At 47.4% G+C, this 17416-nt stretch overlaps 3 protein-coding genes across 12 annotated transcripts in view; 2 read left to right on the top strand and 1 right to left on the bottom strand.

Annotated features, from left to right (window-relative positions):
- Nucleotides 1–68: 68 nt before the first annotated feature.
- cdk8 (cyclin dependent kinase 8) lies at nucleotides 69–8623 on the bottom strand. Its single transcript, XM_086020064.1, has 14 exons — nucleotides 8383–8623; nucleotides 6873–7405; nucleotides 5245–5320; nucleotides 4705–4815; nucleotides 4385–4525; nucleotides 3978–4035; nucleotides 3768–3899; nucleotides 3553–3696; nucleotides 2769–2838; nucleotides 2612–2684; nucleotides 2446–2543; nucleotides 2276–2354; nucleotides 1834–1992; nucleotides 69–1494 (listed from the first exon to the last, which is right to left on the bottom strand). The coding sequence occupies exons 2-14, from the start codon at nucleotides 6998–7000 to the stop codon at nucleotides 1369–1371; spliced, it is 1395 nt and encodes a 464-aa protein (XP_085876190.1). The 5' UTR covers nucleotides 7001–7405; nucleotides 8383–8623; the 3' UTR covers nucleotides 69–1368.
- Nucleotides 7063–13322, top strand: rnf6 (ring finger protein (C3H2C3 type) 6). 3 transcript variants are annotated; one of them, XM_086020061.1, is made up of 4 exons: nucleotides 7063–7252; nucleotides 9203–9358; nucleotides 9711–9869; nucleotides 10551–13322. In XM_086020061.1, the coding sequence occupies exons 2-4, from the start codon at nucleotides 9211–9213 to the stop codon at nucleotides 12413–12415; spliced, it is 2172 nt and encodes a 723-aa protein (XP_085876187.1). In that variant the 5' UTR covers nucleotides 7063–7252; nucleotides 9203–9210; the 3' UTR covers nucleotides 12416–13322. The 3 variants fall into 3 exon arrangements, with proteins under 3 accessions (XP_085876187.1, XP_085876185.1, XP_085876184.1); XM_086020059.1 differs by lacking the exon at nucleotides 7063–7252 and adding an exon at nucleotides 8232–8348; XM_086020058.1 differs by lacking the exon at nucleotides 7063–7252 and adding an exon at nucleotides 8360–9096.
- Nucleotides 13323–14345: 1023 nt separating this feature from the next.
- Nucleotides 14346–17416, top strand: part of atp8a2 (ATPase phospholipid transporting 8A2) — a 39813-nt gene continuing 36742 nt past the window's right edge. For all 8 annotated transcript variants that reach the window (XR_015084246.1, XM_086020768.1, XM_086020755.1 and 5 more), the window contains exon 1: nucleotides 14346–14563. Coding sequence is in view for 7 of the 8 variants with exons in the window: in XM_086020768.1 (XP_085876894.1) it covers nucleotides 14521–14563 (43 nt within the window). In the remaining variant the exon portion in view is untranslated. The remainder of the gene's footprint in view (nucleotides 14564–17416) is intronic.

Genomic DNA, 17416 nt, shown 5'->3' on the forward strand with positions numbered 1-17416 from the left:
ATAGAACAGGTGCGTTTTAAAACCGGCTGTAGTAAGGCTGCATGATAATAACAACTCACCAGACAAAAAAAGGTGAAAATTATTTAGATTGAAAAACAAAAATGCCAATCATGAAAATTATATTTGTAATTTGATCAAAATGGCTGACTTCTTGTTCCATTTCAGCCCTGGAATTTGCACAAAATGGTTTACTTACAATTCTATTTCAGTCCTTGAGACTTTCTCATGCAACCTGTCCTAAAAGACAGGCCCTCCATATTTCATGTCGATTGGTGAAACTGGTGTAATAGGGAATGATCGTGTACAGCAGTTGAAATTTTCAAATGAGGGCCATGCTGCACGCACTTGCAGTCAAACATTAAAAATGGTTATCATGATTGAATGTGACGTGTCGCTCGGAGAGGCCGCGGCGGAAAACAGCACCCGCGCTAGTTACGTCGATACTTTACATAACCCAAAACGGGACTGCTTCCAATTTTATTGTCAGGATACTTGCTTCATGTAAAATATCTCAATACAATACAGTACAATGCATTTGCATCTGCCTTCCTCCATGCGATTGGTTGGATTTGAAAAGGCCCAGGGCCTATGCGAAATGGATATAAAAAGTCTACACACCCCTAGTTAAATGACAGGTTTTTGTAATAGAAATACAATGAGAACAAGATAAACAGTTAGAAAACTTTTTTTTTAACTATTTACCTTAATCACATTTTTCTGGCTCCCCAAAACCCGGCGCTTGAACAGGGGTGTGTAGACTTTTCATGTCCACTGTACGTATGGGGCTGGTTAATCTGCTTATAACGGATTAAATTAAAAACCACTAAAATCAATGTCACTTTTTCTCTGTCCTTTCGAAACAACAACAACAACAAAAAAATCCACCACAGTTGCGTGGGCTTGCGCCGTCCTCCCAGCACCTCAGTCGAGTCCTCGCCTGGGGAGGAGCGGCCGCACGAGGAAAAAGACGAGACGGACGAGACAAAACAGGAGGACAGACGGACGTGGAATCTGTCGACGCTGGCAGTCAAATAGCAGCTTTTCAGTCTCGTCCAGAGCTTTGACAGTGACGGGGCTACTGGCTGGGGCGGGCACGTAGGCGGAGGGACACGTGACGTGGGCGTGGACTCGTCACCCGTCCCTGCGTTTATCGCCCGTGGGATTGCTGCTAGGTAGCAGTGTGGCTAACACTTGCGCTATGCTGTTTGTTTGTAAATCTTCACAAGAGGAAGGGGGACTGCAGCAGAGAGGGCGCCCCACGTCCCTCAGTACATTCTTTCAGGCAGGCGTAATGAGGGTGACGGGAGGGCGGGGGGTGGGGGGCGCATGTGGCTGTGTGGGCGTTTGTGTGGCGACGTGCGGCTGCGGTCAGTAGCGGTGGGTCTGGTGGGAGTACTGCGGAGGCTGTTGGGAGGTAGAGGAGTATCCCATGCTGCTTTGGGGCAGTGATGTGCTTGGTCCAGGGTTCTGGTAGGCAGCATGTGGATTGGAGCGCTGCGGGGAGGCATAACAACGTTAGTATGGCACGCGGCGGTTTCAGTATCTCTCTAATACTGGGCATGATGTCTACAAAATTGGAGCATTTTCCCTCCTTTGCTCTCATACCTGTCTCTGAAAAAGATTATCCTGTCGTGTGGGGTGTAAAGAGTGATTCTCAAATGTTTGACCAATTCAATATTTCTGATTGCAATTCACTATGTGTGTTGTTAACACCGAGTAACAGACTCTGGATGCTCCGTGGCACCATACTGCCTCTCACAGGCCAGTCTTGGTACTACAACAGAAAACAGTTTCTGGGGGGGACAGCCGTGAGTAGAGAGAACGAGGGGCTACCTGGTAGTCTGAGGTCATGATGAGGCCGCCTGAGGTAGTGGTGGGCGGGACCACGCGCACTTTCTTCAGAGGCGGGCCCTGGGCGTGGCTGTTGTCGGGGTTGCCGGTGTGCCCCGCCCCGTTTGTGTGGTTGTTTCCCTGTTGCTGCTGCTGGTTCTTCTGCGGGTGCACACAAACACACACAATTTGGCAAAGGATGAATATTCTGCATTAATTTCCTAACAAGATGATCAATGCTTGATGATTCACTCTGAAAAAGATGACAAAACTGTTGGTGTTGCACTTTCCTAGAAAAAATATTCTCTGGTTAAAATTCACTATAGACCATTGGTGTTGAATTTTCCTAAAAAGAAAAAAAGTCCAAGGTGATACGTATAAAACACGCACGCATGTTATCATTTACAGTCCATCATAGCTATACTTTGCCATCATAAAGTCTTACTTTGTCCGCCTTGTCGTCCGGCTCCTCCTCTGTCAGAAATTCCCTCTTAGGGTAAGGAATTTGACAGCCCGCAAACACACTGAAGAAACACGACAACAAACATGTTTTGTTTTTTTTTTTTTGCATGATTTTGCCGGCATCAAACGATTGTTGGTGGAGCCGAAACGTACTCGGACGTGGGCAGCGGCTCCTCCAAAAAGTAGGGGTCCTGCATGGCCTGCTCCGACGTGATTCTCCGGATGGGGTCCATGGTCAGTAGCTTCTGCAACTGTCAAGCACAGGGCCAACGTTAGGCGGGACGTCTCGGGGGAACTTTCTGAGCGGGCCGCCACTCACCAAATGGAACGCTTTGCTGTCTGGCTTGACTTTGTGTTTCTCCATGTACTTTATAAGGCTGCAGTTTGTGTACCTGCCGAAGCGGAACGAGCACGAGTCACCGTGACGGAAGCGTTTTCCACGTCGACAAAGGGGGGGAACGGTCGGGCAGACTTACGTGTTCCTCCTAAAGTCTTTCATCAGCGTGGAGTGCTCGGGCATCTTTTTGATGTCCTCCCAGTCTTTATCTGTCGGATGAAGGAAGGATTACAACGTGTCACACCCAGCGGCCCCTCCCTTGCTTGGTTATCCATCTTGTCCAGTTTGGATTAGCATCTAAGGCTGGATTTAAAGTGCACGGTTGAGGCCACACTATTCAGATTTTTGGGAGGCTCAGACTCTCTCATTCTTTGCAACAATGCAATTTGGCGAAACCCTTTTGAGTCCCTCGCAGGAGGAAAACAAAATCCTTCGTGCCGAAAGTTGAATTACGCAACAAGAGTAGGCAGGCAGCTTCGCTGAACTGGAAAAGATCCCGCATTAAGTGGACGTTTCTATGTTTGCGACTTGCCCGCTCACAAAGCGCGTTACCGCCAAAGGAAAACGCTGTGTAAACATCTTTTTGGACTGAAATTAAAATCTTACAAAGTGTTCCGAGACGCAACTCTGCTTGTCAATTGACTCAACTGAGTGATGGATGGATGTCAATGCAATTTGGGACGTTGGTTATTGAGTGTAAATGCCAAAAGTTGAGTAGAACACCATTTGCGTAAAGTGCACAAATTTGTTTACCTAGTGTGATGTTGTATCACTTTGTGCTAGCGTGTTATTTAGGCTAGTTGAACAATTTAATAAGTGAACATAGTTGTTTATGTAAGCTAGGTTCTAATATACTAAAGATGCTACAAGTGGCCTAGCTTTTTTTTTTTTTTTTTTTCCCCGTTTGGCTGGTGGTGCCTCACCAGCCGGGAAGCCCATGACATTGAAGATGCGGTCCAGCTGGTCGTGATGATAAGGGTTACTGGTCTTGATGTCCTCCTGCCGACAGTGGAATATGGGCTCGGACGTCAGCAGCTCGGCGAAGATGCAGCCTATCGCCCAAATGTCTGCGAGGGAACACGTGGAGTTCAGGGAACTTGACCGAGCGCGCTCAGTACCGCCGACGGCGTCAACCCACCGATGGCTTTGGTGTAGTGCCGGGCCCCCAGCAGCAGTTCGGGCGCCCTGTACCAGAATGTGACCACCACCGGGTCCAGATCGGCTAAAGGCTTCAGCGGTGAATTGAAGAGACGTGCGAAACCCATGTCGGCTGCGCAACAGAGACGCCCGCCAGTGAAGCGACAACGGGCAGATCATTTCTCATCCAAATCCAAAAATGCATACATACCTATCTTTACTCTACCCCTCTCCGGCCCTTCCCCCATCACTAAAATGTTGGCTGGTTTCTGAGGAGAGGAAACATTGATGACAAAAGCTTTACGTTGCCTCCCTCTAGTGGACAAATGAAACCACAGCAGCTGCTGATGAAAGGGTTTCATGTAAATCCCTTGACAAGATTAGCCTACTTTGAGGTATTTTTAAATGCTTTTACGACAACAACACAGCGATATGAATGGTCAGATTTGTGCAGTGTGAACAGAAATCCAATGTAGTGGCTCCAAATAAACCGCCCCGTTCAAAACAACAACTGTTATTTACCAAGCATGACTAATCATATGCAGACAGAAGTGATGCTTGAACCGTGCCTTGTTTTCGCTTCCCCAAAACATCCCCGCCCCCTTTCAATCGGCTTACGAGGTCTCTGTGGAGGACCCAGTTTGCGTGGAGGTAATGGATGCCGTCCAGGATCTGGTAGAGCAGAGACTTGACCATCCCTCTGGGAAGCTGGAGCGGCTTCTTGTTGGCCTTGGACGCTCGGTGGAACTTAATGATGTGCTGCGGTCAGACAAAAACAAAAGTCAGCCAGGACTGCATTTATTGAATATGGGAAGACTAACTTTCACATGAGTTGGACTGCACCACAGATGCAGTATATTAATTAAAAAAAAAAACAAAAAAAAAAACAGAGACTTTCGAGCAGCTTGACCTGCACCGTGAATCTGCGCACAACTTACCCAAAGGTCGTGCTCGGCGTAGTCGAAGAGCAGCCACACTTTGCGGTCGGCGTGCGACAGGAAAACCTTCTGCAGCGAGATGACGTTTGGGTGCTTGAGCTCTCGCAGCAGCTGCAAAAGACAGAAGCCACCTCAGACGAGGGAAGAGAAGGAGCCGTCCATAATGGCCGTTTTGCTGCTACGATGACATGGAATGAACGTGATGCCGTGCTGGAAATGAAATGGGCTCTCGCTGTCTGGGGAAAGCCATTTATCTATTTATCAGTATCAGGTTTACTATACATAAACGTTTTGAATCGGCATAAAAAAAAAAAAATCCATATTGCTTGGGCCCTAATCTCCATTTTAGACACTTGACCTGGAACAGATGAATTCAACTTCCATTATTTTCTATGTGTGTGCTTTCTTCCAGAATGGACTGTATCAGACTTTGGAGAATGCGCTGTATTACAAAAACAACTTAGGAATGGTGTGAAGTTGTTAACACATCACAGTCACATGCAAAAAAAAAAAAAAAAAAAAAAAAAAAAAAAGTCTTACTGCAATCTCTCTGCATGCTGACATGGAGATGCCGGTGCCTTCAATCTGCTTGAGGGCGTAGTCCTTGTCGTCCTTCCTATGAGCACACGAGAGGCTGAGCAACATCCACACCGGACCACGGACCATAAACAGGGTAAGGGTGGGAGTGGGAGTGTCACTTGGCATCTGGCACAAAATGGGCCCCACCCCCACTGACTTGCATTACCTCCAGATTTGTGTAATCAAGCTCACCTCTGAGGCTGGCTACAATAGAGGACGAGGTCTGTCTGGCAGCTGGCGGGGGACAAAACAAGAGCGCCGGGACCGACTCCTCACTTGAATGAATTGGCACCCCGCCGCGCCCTCCCCTCGTCCCGTATAAACCCGTGCTTTGTGCCTTGCCCCTCATAAACAGCAGCCTTCCCTAATCCAACGCAAACATCCCTAAAACGCTTTTTAGTGCTCATTTGTGCCATTCCGGCGAGCGAGAATGTCCCAGGCGGTGATAATACGCGCGGCAAACTGCAGGACAGATCACATGCCGATTTGAATGTGGCTCAAGACTAAATGTTACACGCCATTTCCCAAATGGACATTTAAATACTCTGTGAGCATGGTGGGCGGTTGGTTAGGACGTCTGCCTTAAAATTCTGAGTCGTCAGCTCGGATCAACGCCATTGGAAATGTTTTGCTCTGAGATGATGTATGGATGGTCATTTTAAGGAAAATTGACTTATTTTATGTTTTGTTTTGTTTTTTTTAGAAAACAATTTTGTGTCTTTGGAAAGTTGACGGATTGCGATTTAACACTGGGGCTAATTCACATAACTGTCACGCCGAGTTTCTCCACCCATAACTTCACCAGTCAGGATGGGCGAAGATCGAGTAGTAGCGGCCATTGTAATCGTTAGGGCTTCAGCGTTTTAATATTTTTAGAATTGAGTATTCTACAGCAATGAATTGAGTAACTACATAAAATAGATTTTGAAATGATCAAACACAAAACCTGCACGTGAAGCGCAGGTATTATTTTGATCCACATGGGGCCGGCAACCTCACGTTCTACTGTAACATCCGAGTTTGTATGGCTTTAAAAGGCGGGGCATGGCCTGGTGAGTGCCGTGGGTGTCAGCGATAATGTAGAGTTGGCAGGCTGTGCTGCATGTTGAGTGTGTTGACCTAATCGAAATACATTACAACGCGCTATTTGAGTAATCGTTGTAGTCCTAGTAGGCCTGACATCTCCGGTCGTCATGGTTACTAAAGCTTGACACAAGATTGGCCCTGTGGTATCGGGTGTGAATAGTCCTGCAATAGTGGGCATATTTTGACAAAAGCATGTTAAAGACACATTAGCAGGACACCTGGGAATGGTTTTGAATTGAGAAAATGCATGTCTCATAATTTTGGGGCATTTGATCTCGTTGGATGTGGCAGGTGTACTTATGTGCAGAAGTAAAATGTCCAAATGACACACACTTTTGTGTTTTTTAAACATTTCGTGGTGCGTGTTCACAGCCACAATTGCTTCCCCTCCTGTTTCTGCAAAAAATGAAAAATAAAACACCCAACGACGCCCAGGATATGGTAGATGGGGTCGACCCGCACGGAGGCAGGCCTCGCTTACCTACAATCCCTCCTGTACTCACCCATCTTTTCTCTTCGCCTTGAAAACATGACCGTAGGTGCCTCTGCCCACTTTGCATCCTTCGTACTCAAACAGGTCCTCGACACGCTCTCGCTCTCCGGTCAGCTTCACTTTGAAATCATAGTCCATTTTTCCCAACGCTGTTTTGGGGCCCCAAACGCGTCGTCCCCTTTCTTCTTCTTCGTTTTTTTTTTTTTTTTTTTTTTTTGGTAAGCGTCGCTTTGGGAGGCAACTAGGCTACTCCCGACGAGCTCGGCTTCGGTAATTCAGCGAGTTGCCTTCCCCGGCGTGGCCCTTTCTTCACTCAGCCCAGCGTCCACATCGAGCTATCCGGGCGAATTGGGTGCGCCGGCGAGGACGTGCAGTGCTCGGACAGTCCGGGTAGGAAATCGGGCGTAGAAGTATATTCCTTTCTTTTGATGCTGCGTCTCCCTCAGCCGGTATCTGCTCCAAAGAGACGCACTTTACTCGGTAACGACGTCGTATTCACACGCAGCACTGTCGTAAAGTGTCGCAAAAGACAACCGGAGCCCCCTGCAGTAGAGAAAGTAGAGGAAAGGGATGTTGGAAAACAGAACATTGCCACTGTGCAAATAAAGGACACCGCTACTGTGTAAATAAACCAACACTAGTGGAATGCACATATTTAATGTTGGTTAAAGTTAATCGTGTTTGATCGTTTGTGTTTGACACAAAATCATGTGACTTTCGTCGTATGTGCTCAAATCCGCAAAACATGTGCAAGTGCATGGAAAAAAACCCAACACTAATGAACACAATACATAAAAAAACACTAAATATAAAGCGGTAAAGAAAGGTCAGGACTTTACTAATAATGCATAACATATTTAAAAATAATTGTCGAACTATTTAGCACCCAAATTAAAGATGGCGGTTTAAATTACGACCAGAGATATTTTAATAGTGCACTCACACTACATTTATTGTTGTTTGTTTACACCAAAGCCTGTTTTTTTATGTCAAAGGGACATCATGTTTCACGTTCAAGTGTTTTCACACGAGCCGTATTAGACGTAACACTTAATGTTTGTGTGTTTTTGTTTTTTTTATAATCGTGTGTTACGAAGTATGCAAAAAATCGTACGTTGTTTGTGCTGCATTTACACATGTTTTTTAAACACAAAATACACATTGAAAATTACGACAGTATCTACTTATGTAACTGAAATATAGTACATTGAGGGCAGGACTGTCTTAAAAAAAGAATTGTCGGCCTATTCAGCACCCGAATGAAATTACGAGACTTTAAATTTGGACGGGGCCTTTTCTAGTCGTTACGTTTAAATGAGTTTTATTACAAAACCGTCGTTTTGGTAACACGGGAACCAACGTAGCCGAAATAATTTGCCTGTTATAACACGGACCGTATAAGCAGTAACACCGCCTGGTCCCATCTTGGGTAGAACGAGAGAAGGGAAAACGAAGGGAACCGTCCATATTACAGCTGCTCTATCGGGTACTGTGCTATTTTTACGTCGTTGTCATCTCACCTAAATCCACGCTGGTGTTTGGCGTTATCGATCTCACACGTTGACTCGATAGCACAACTGTTTATCCGATGCGTATCGGGGGAAATTATTTAGCTTCGGGTCGGCTAAGCAAGCTAACGTTGTGTGTTCGGGTTGCTATTCGCCATCGTTACTTGCGCTAACTAGCTTAGGCACCGCTAGCCACTAAGGCGTTGCGCATTCAAAATGTTTCTTTGTGTCATTGCGGTGTACGCCCAACTGGTTCTACATTCGGTGGCGACACACGCTTCGCCGTCATCGCCTTTTTTGTCACACTTGCGAAAAAAGGAACATTCTTTTGTCTTTGCCTTCGTTTACATGGAGACCCTGTCCTTTGCCTGTCGTCCCACCTCCGCGCGGCGACGATTGGACACTCGGCATGTCACTCATCCACCAGCGGGCCGGTGATTGGCTGCCACCGTAGGGAGGACAGCGCCGCCTGAGCTCGCTTTATCGCCCCTGTCTCCAACGTGGCCTTCCGTAGCTTGTGTCAGGAAAAAAAACTTGACCAACGTTAACGCGAATGCGTCGACGCGAGGGGGTCCTTTAACGGCCGCTTTGCGGGTCAATGATGCGAACGTTCGCATTACGATCCGTGCACGCAGCCAGACTTGGGGCTAAGCGCGTTAACTGTCCGTTTTCGTCAGTGTGTGTTTCGAGGCAAAATGGATGACGCTGACAATGTAGCTGTTTATAGTTAAGGCAATCTGGCTTAATGTTGGTTTACTCGGCGGTGATGTTAAAGCCGTAACTGGAGTGTGCAAAGGGGAAATAAATGACAATGATTTCTTGTGTTTACCAGCACTGTTCATGGTTATGGACCCTCCTGGTGGGGGAGACGAGCGTCGGAGACAGGCCGAGCGTCTTCGGAGGGAGGAGGCCTACTATCATTTTATTAATGACCTGAGCGAAGAGGAGTATCGTCTTATGAGAGACAGCAACCTCTTGGGGACCCCCGGTGAGGAGGGACGCTTTGATTTTCTGTATTTGCGGCAAATGGCGTAAAATGGTTAATATCCTAACACTAACCTTTACAGGCGACCTTAAACTTTCGTCCAACGTTTCAGTATTTTGCACAACTTGATGGTCACCGGCAAGGAGATGACTGGCAAAATTCACGTTTGATATACGAATTGACTGTTGTTTCCCGTTTCAATTAAAATTGCTCTTTAAACAGCCTTTTTTGGAAGCAGTGTATATTGAGTTGGCTCAAGTAGTCCCGCAGTTAACAAGAACGGGATCCCTTTTTTAAATTTCTTGCTATAGTTTCTGAGAGAGTGTAACCGGAACCTGTCACCCCCATCACACAGGGGAGGTGACAGCCGAAGAGCTCCAGCAACGTCTGGATGGAGCCAAAGAGCGCGAATCATCTCAGCCAAGCACCGAGCAACGCTTGCCGGCCGCCGAGCCGGTGGAACAACAGGGCGGTAGCGGAGAGGAGAGAGGCTCCAGCGGGAGACGAGCAGCAGGTAGGACTACCTCTGGGCGACCTCCGATTTTGTTTGGGATTTAAGATTAAATTTCCCATCGGGACCCTTGTAAGGATAAACATTAAAGAAAAATGATATTTTTGGGGGGGAAATGTTCTTGCCATCATAAAAGCTTCTTGAACTATACAGGCAATGTTTGCAGTGACATTTTCATGTTGTTAACCGTCTTATAGGCCTCACTTCAGCGGCCTCTTCCCATGAGAGTCCAAAGTGGGTTGAAAAAGGGAGCGTCCATAATGACATTGTAATCATTTTCACTTATGGAGGCAGCACTTCATACTGTGTGTATGTGGTGAATGTTTCAGCAAGATTCGGTCCAGCAGCCGCACTCGGGTTGTCGCGACAGTGACTCAGGAACTTGACCCAGATGAGCGGATTATATAATGAACAGAGAAAGTTGGAACGTGTTTTTAAAAAAAAAAAAATGTAATTTAGCCCCACTGTTATGTCAGAGTGGAGCGAAACGGCAAATTGGCTTCCCCCTACCCTTCTCCCTTCCACTATTATGGTGCACCTGCAGATGGCATATGGCGGCGCCCTGCTCCCGTTAAAGGAGCTCAGTCTTGGGTTGTTGTCCCCTGTGCCCCTCCCTCTTTCTTTTCATCTGCAAAAACAGAGCGCTCAATCAACACTCAAGTCATCTGCCTGCTTTCTTCCCAGGCAGCGCCGAGCCAGGGGCAGAAACATCCAACGGAGACTCATTGTTAGAGTGGTTGAACACCTTCCGGCGCACGGGGAACGCCACCCGCAGCGGGCAGAGCGGCAACCAGACGTGGCGCGCCGTCAGCCGGACCAACCCCAACAGCGGCGAGTTCCGCTTCAGCCTGGAGATCAACATCAACCACGACCAGCCCGAGGCGGGGGAGCATGCCGACGCTATGGACGCGGTCGAGCAGCCCCTCGCAGACGCCGCCCCGGGTTCGACCTCGCCCCCACGCCACGCCGCTTCTTCGGCTAGCGCGCGGCTGTCCGCCGCACCCAGGCCGTCCCCTTACCCCACGCCTCGACCCGCCCTCAGCAGGAGGATGCAGACTCGGCGCATGCGCAGTAGCAGTAGCAGCGGCGGCAGCAGCAGCAACAGCACCCTCTCCATGACCCCTCCTGCACTTTCAGCTCCTCTTGCGCCCCCTCCTCAAAGGAGAGGAGACGTCATGCACTCTTTAGTACCGCCGCCCACTGGTTCCCGTTCGGATGAGTCGGCCTCTTCCGCGCATCCGCCCGCCAATGCAGAACTGGAGCAAAGCCGTGACAACGTGACTTTATCTCTCGACTGTCCGCGCGTGTCGCCCCAGTCGGGGTCCGAGGCGGCGGCGGCGGCCGGACAGGAAGCGCGTCGGACTCGATCGCGCGGGCGCTGGCGCCGGGTGGCGGCCGCGTGGAACGGCGGCATCCCATCCCGGGCGTCCAGGCGAAGTCGTTCCCCCTTGCACAGAGGCCCCGCGAGCGCGCCGGCGTCCAGCAGCGACGTCAGCGGCTCAAGCATCCAAGTCGTTGATGCGGGCACGAGCTCGGTTGCCATGGAGACGGGGGACGCGGCGGCGGAGCCCGCCGCCCCCGCGGCGGAGCAGACGGCCGACGGCGGCGAGAACGAATCGCATTCAGCCGGTGCGGGAGGCTCGTCCTCGGTTCGCCGCCACCCCACCATCATGCTGGACCTGCAGGTCAGGCGGATCCGACCCGGGGAAAACCGGGACCGCGACAGCATCGCCAGCAGGACGCGCTCCCGGGCCCGCGTGGCTGAGAACACAGTCACGTTCGAGAGCGACAGCGGCGGCTTCCGCCGCACCATCTCGCGCTCGGAGCGCGCCGGGATCCGCACCTACGTCAGCACCATTCGGATCCCGCTGCGGCGCATCAGCGAGACGGGCCTGGGCGAGCCCAACTCCACCGCGCTGCGCTCCATCCTGCGCCAGATCATGACCGGCTTCGGGGAGCTCAGCTCCCTCATGGAGACGGAGGCCGATTCGGAGAGCCCCGGCCACGTGGACGTCGGCGTTACGAATACAAGCAGCGGCCCGGCGGCTCGCTTGTACGCCAGCGAGAGTGCGCCGGTCCAGGCGGGCGCTCAGGATCAAGAGCGAGTGGGTCCGGCCGCCGCCGCCGCCGCCGCCGAGGAGGAGCCGGTCGGCCAGGCCAGGCTCAGCGGCGGTCCGGCGAGCGCCGCGGAGGGGCGGCCGCCGCCCACCAGCCGAGACACAAACAACCTGGTGGAAAACGGCACCCTGCCCATCCTGCGGCTGGCGCAGTTCTTCCTGCTCAACGACGAGGACGACGACGAGCACCCGCGCGGCCTCACCAAAGAGCAGATAGACAATTTGGCCACGCGCTCGTACGGCCAGGCCAGCCTGGAGGGCGAGGCGGGCCGCGCGTGCAGCGTCTGCATCAACGAGTACGCGCAGGGCAACAAGCTGCGGCGCCTGCCCTGCGCGCACGAGTTCCACATCCACTGCATCGACCGCTGGCTGTCGGAGAACAACACCTGCCCTATCTGCCGGCAGCCCATACTCACCGCGCACCACGACTGACCCGCTTTGGCTCCCCTTCCGCAGCCGCATGTACATAAGTGCGATCATTTCTGTGAAGAAGTCGATGGAGAGGAAGGCGCAAGCACCAGGAGAGCAGAGGGGGTGGAAAAAAAGGCTTAAAAATGCAGAGAATTAATAAAGTTTATTTTTTTAGGCTTTTTGATTTCAGTTCCCTTCTCTGTATATTGTCGGAACTTTTGTTAGCCGCTGCTCATAGTCTGACACCATTGAGACATCTCCCCTGATCAGAAAGGACTTTTTCAATTTCATTTGTCCGCTGTAGACTGTAAATATCCGACCACAAGTCAAAAATGAGCTTTTTCTCGCAATTTTAAACTGTTCATTTATTGTCGCTTTGACAAAATTAAGGATGGCGCCAACTTGCGTTGGTTTGTTTTCGCTCAGCATTTGATACGCGACACAAGCGCTATCACAGTATGAATCAAACTTGTAAGTTAAGACACAAAATGTATTTTGGTTTGAATTTGATTTGTAATAAAGTTTGTATTAATCTAGGTTCATTATTTATGGTTTGTCAAGTTCCCCTGAAACCCCACACAACAATGCAGAAGCTGCCCTAATAAGAAAAGCCAGTTACTTTCCAATAATTTCACATGCAGAAGGCAGGAATTAAGAATTGTCATTTAGCTGTGCAATACATACGGATTAAAGCAAAAAAAAAAAAAAAAAATGATTATGATTATAAAGTCATGCTTCATGAGCTGTGTCACAATGTGTGCAATTGAAGGAATTCACCTTTCTCCAGACCTGGAAGAAGCTCTTCATGTCACTAGTCAATATTTATTCCGTTTCTATTTAATGAGATGGGGAAATATGAACTTTTTGAAACCACGAATGTGTGTATCATGTTGCCATGTGATGACAGTAAATAAACACTCAAATGGTATGATTTTTGTTCCTATGTGCACCCTCATCTTATGTGGGCAGTGGATGGGTTCAACCTCTGCTCCTTGACAACACAATAAAACGCAGCTTTGTTATGCCCAGTGACGCGTTTTGTGTGCTCGCCATGTTTGTGTCAGCGATTGTAACCGTTGTTACACGCTTTCAAACCTTTTATTTCCACGTTCATGTGTGAAAGGCCGAATGAATTTGTTGACATGGACCCGACGTTACGCCGATGCGCATTTGCGTGGAAGGACGCCAAAATAGCGTAAAGCTTGACGGAAAATGAGTAGACGTCATTTTTGCCCTTCAAATTAAAATCCTCGTGGCATTTATCTTTCTGCTCTTTAATTCATAACCATTATGTTACGTTTCCTTTACTACACTTATTAAAAATGACAGTACACCTATTCAAAAAGTAAACGGCCGTAATGGCGTTTGATTATGGGACTAGCTAAACTATCATCATGTTTGTCACACAGTGCGACAAAGAAGAAGCAGTTGCCATTTTCCTCCACGGAAAAAACCCACAAGATTTATAGCGTACGATTCTCTTAAATTCGTAGCTGTTGTTAAAATCTACGTTTTATAAGATTGTTTAAATGAGATGTCTGGACAAGCGTCAGAGGGACTACATCTTAACCTTGCGACTACGTCATCTTATTTCGAAATCTAGAACTAGCTTGCGGAACCAGCTGACCTATTAGCATGCACCTGAAGTGCCGCTGATGAGAATTCGCTTGAAAAGACGCCAGTGCGTTATAAAGCGCGACTGAAAAAAGGCAGATGTCGTTTTTTACTCTTCAAAATAAAAAAGTCCACGCATATTTCTTTTGTTTGTGTCTTTTACATCGTACATTTTGTGTAAAAACTGCGTGATACTTTGAAGTAAAATTGGAATAAGATCAAGAAAAAGTGTTAGAGGGAGTATATTACCTGATTTGTACGATTATTTGGACTTATTTTGACATCCAAAACTAACCAACGGAACTAGCTAAGCTATCACTCGTTTCTTCTCCTCGTCCCTGCACTAGTGAAGCAGTCAGAGCGACCATGGTCCCCGGTTGTCAGCGGCATCAGCGGCCGCGGCCCGGAGTTACTACTCGCCTTCGCCTCGGCTCCACTGTGGGCGAGCCGTGAGCGAGCATGTCCCCGTTGCTCCTTCCACTACCACCAGCACCTCCTCGTTCACGGGCACGATGTACTTCAACCGGGGGGCCAAGAAGATCCACAGCGAGGGAGGTAAGCGGCAAAGAACGAACGGAGCAAGACCAAGGGCGGCTTGTGCAGCGTTTTTTTTCTCTTTATTAGCGTTACAATCCTGAATTGCGCACTGACGTGAATGGTGGATCGATGCAATGCGCGTGAGTGTGGTGACCGTGCATGTGAGGACAACGCAAACGTCGCCTCGTCCGCCCTTCAGACGAGGGTCGTGATGTCGCTGTCGCGGCGTGTCGGTTTGGAGGCGCGTGTTCGCGTCCGCTATTCGGCTGAGCTTTCGTGCTCGGCGTCGGTTGACATGCCGAGCGCTCTTGGGTTCGTTCGGAGCCAGAGATTTTGTGCACCAGCTGGACGACGAGCCTATTAGCAAGCCGATTTAAGGGTCACGTGACCGTCTGAAGAGCGCGCGACCTGGTAAGCGGAACGCGGGTCCTCGCTTTACAGCGGACTCGACATACGACATTGAAAGACTGCAATGATGCTTAGATAGCAATAACAACATTGAAAACGACCGCCAAAATTGAATTTACATTAAATAACGCTATGAGGCAGCAATAAATGATGCTACGAGGCCAGACTAAATAAGGCTACGAGACAGCAATAATGCTACGAGACCACGTACAATAACACTATAAAACTGGAAAAAATGCTTTGACACCACAATTAAAAAAAAAACTAAACGCAATGAGCTTACAATAATTAACATCACAATAAATAAAATCAATAAAACAGCAATAAATAATACTATCAGACTGCAATAAATAATGCACTAAATAACAATATGAGACTGCAATAATGCTATGAAACCACAATAAATAACACTGAAACCAATATGAAGCCCAAATAAATAATGCTATGAGTCCACAATAAATAACACGAGGCAGAAATAAATGATGCTATTAAATGGCAATAAATAACCCTATCAAGCTGCATCCATGCTATGCAACCACAATAACATTATGAAACTGTAAAAATGCAAATAGACCACCACAACAACTAACACTAGTAGATGTTTTTTGTCCTGTTTTTTTGAATAATAGGATAGAAATTGAGAAAAAAAGTTTTTATTCTAACAGATTCATTGATTATATGGGCAAATAGTCATCAAATGAATCAATTATTTAAATAATAGTTAGGTGCAGTCCTATTAGGGGAAAACAATTATGCAAAAAAAAAAAAAAGACTTGAGCCTCCCAAAAGGAATCACCTACTGCACAGATTAAGCCTGTCATGACCTAAGGCATAGAGAAAATATGTTGGTGAATGATTGAAGGACACACACAGACACCGCACGTACACACACGCACACGCACTGCACAGACTGCAGTGGATTGTCCTCGAAGAGAGTAGAATGTGTTTGTCTTTTATTTTAATAGTCACCGGCACATATTGTCAGGCTGCTGCTATGCTCTTGTTGTCTGTGTGTGTGTGTGTGTGTCTGTGTCGTGCGTGTGCCGCTTCCACAAATAGAAAGCAGGGCAAATTATTAAGAGATAAATCATTAGTCATGGAATGAAACACTTGAGAAGAAGCATGACTAAAGTAGAAAGGCGGGCGCGTGTGTGTTTCCCTCCCGTATGCGCGCCATGCTGTAATCTCGTGGAGTGTGAGCTCTTGATTCTTTGCTCCAATTAGCGCCGCCACATGCTTGTCATGACACACACACACACACACACACACTTACCAAGCTGTTACGTTTCGCCACGTTGAATAATGTATTTTTCATTTTCCATTTCCTCTCATAACATTACGTCATCTTGTCACATTATTTGTGTAAGATTGTCAAGTTACATAAAAACACATCATTCTTCAGATTTATTATTTTTTTTTCTTGAAAAGTATCCGTAATAGCACAAAACCTTCTGGCTTCTGCTAGAAAGCAAAAAAAAAATAAGTCATTAGAACATCTGCACTTTATTTGGCGCTCATACTTTAAACGGGTGCATGTGTGTGTTGACTCCCATTTAACACGAGCTTGAATGTGATAGGTTGATTGCAAACACAGCGATAAGAGGGTGTGCACACTTTTGCAACCGCGTTGTTTGTTTTCACCTCCAAAAGAAATGACTTATCTCGGTCTTATTTGTTTTTTTGTATCACAAAAACCTGGCATTTGCGCAGGGGTGTGTGGACTTTTTATAGCCACAATGAAAGTCAGCTTCACAGATACCGCATCTGCGTAGGCGTGGGGCACGTGCGTGTTGTGATTACATCATCCACATCTCTTGGAGGTGTGGTGTTCATTTCATCTGTTAGCATGGCGGCTAATTAATGAAACTAGCATGACATTGTTAGCGGCTGGTGGCTCATGTGAGCGATATGCAGCGTGGCCAACTGTCAACATGTGCGCTTGTCTGATAATAGAAGGGTGAGGCCTTGAGGTATTTAGTCGTGTTGGACAACAGGGGGCGCTCCTGTGTCATCAATGACTGCCCGCCATCCGCTTCCTCACACATGTACAGTGATACAAATGTGTGCTCTTTGTGTGTGGTTATTTTAGGGCTGAACGATTATGTGAAAAAAAAAAAATAAATAAATAAAAAAAATTTTCAAGGTCCTCCTCCCATGTATTTTTTTTTAAAGCGATAAATGAATTTGTAGTACAAAAAATCATATTCAATTTATTTTTACATCAGTTTTTGAAATCAATTAGAGATAGACCGATACAGATTATTAGTAGTCAATGAGGCCGATTACCGATATTTGGAGCCGATATTCATTTTCAGTAAAAAGGAAAATATTGGCATTTAAATCGTAAGAAAAATGTACCCTTAACTTTGTTGCAACATATTTAAGCATGTTTATTGAACAATATTTTAGGTTTGCATCATGTTGATTTTTAAAAAAAAAAAGTTTTTTATTTTTATTTTTTAT

Source organism: Filicampus tigris, chromosome 21, assembly GCF_054856515.1.
Source record: "Filicampus tigris isolate MCC_2025a chromosome 21, RoL_Ftig_1.0, whole genome shotgun sequence".
Classification (NCBI taxonomy): Eukaryota; Metazoa; Chordata; class Actinopteri; order Syngnathiformes; family Syngnathidae; genus Filicampus; species Filicampus tigris.

Bases quoted from the DNA above. Each gene is read 5' to 3' on its own strand.
- cdk8 (XM_086020064.1), bottom strand. From the start codon at position 7,000: ATGGACTATGATTTCAAAGTGAAGCTGACCGGAGAGCGAGAGCGTGTC. The intron at 2,685-2,768 runs GTAAGTCTGCCC...CCGCTTCGGCAG, and splicing joins AAAGACTTTAGGAGGAACAC to GTACACAAACTGCAGCCTTA. The intron at 2,544-2,611 runs GTGAGTGGCGGC...TGTGCTTGACAG, and splicing joins ACAGCAAAGCGTTCCATTTG to TTGCAGAAGCTACTGACCAT.
- rnf6 (XM_086020058.1), top strand. From the start codon at position 9,066: ATGGATGACGCTGACAATGTAGCTGTTTATA. The intron at 9,097-9,202 runs GTTAAGGCAATC...TGTGTTTACCAG, and splicing joins TGACAATGTAGCTGTTTATA to CACTGTTCATGGTTATGGAC. The intron at 9,870-10,550 runs GTAGGACTACCT...CTTTCTTCCCAG, and splicing joins CAGCGGGAGACGAGCAGCAG to GCAGCGCCGAGCCAGGGGCA.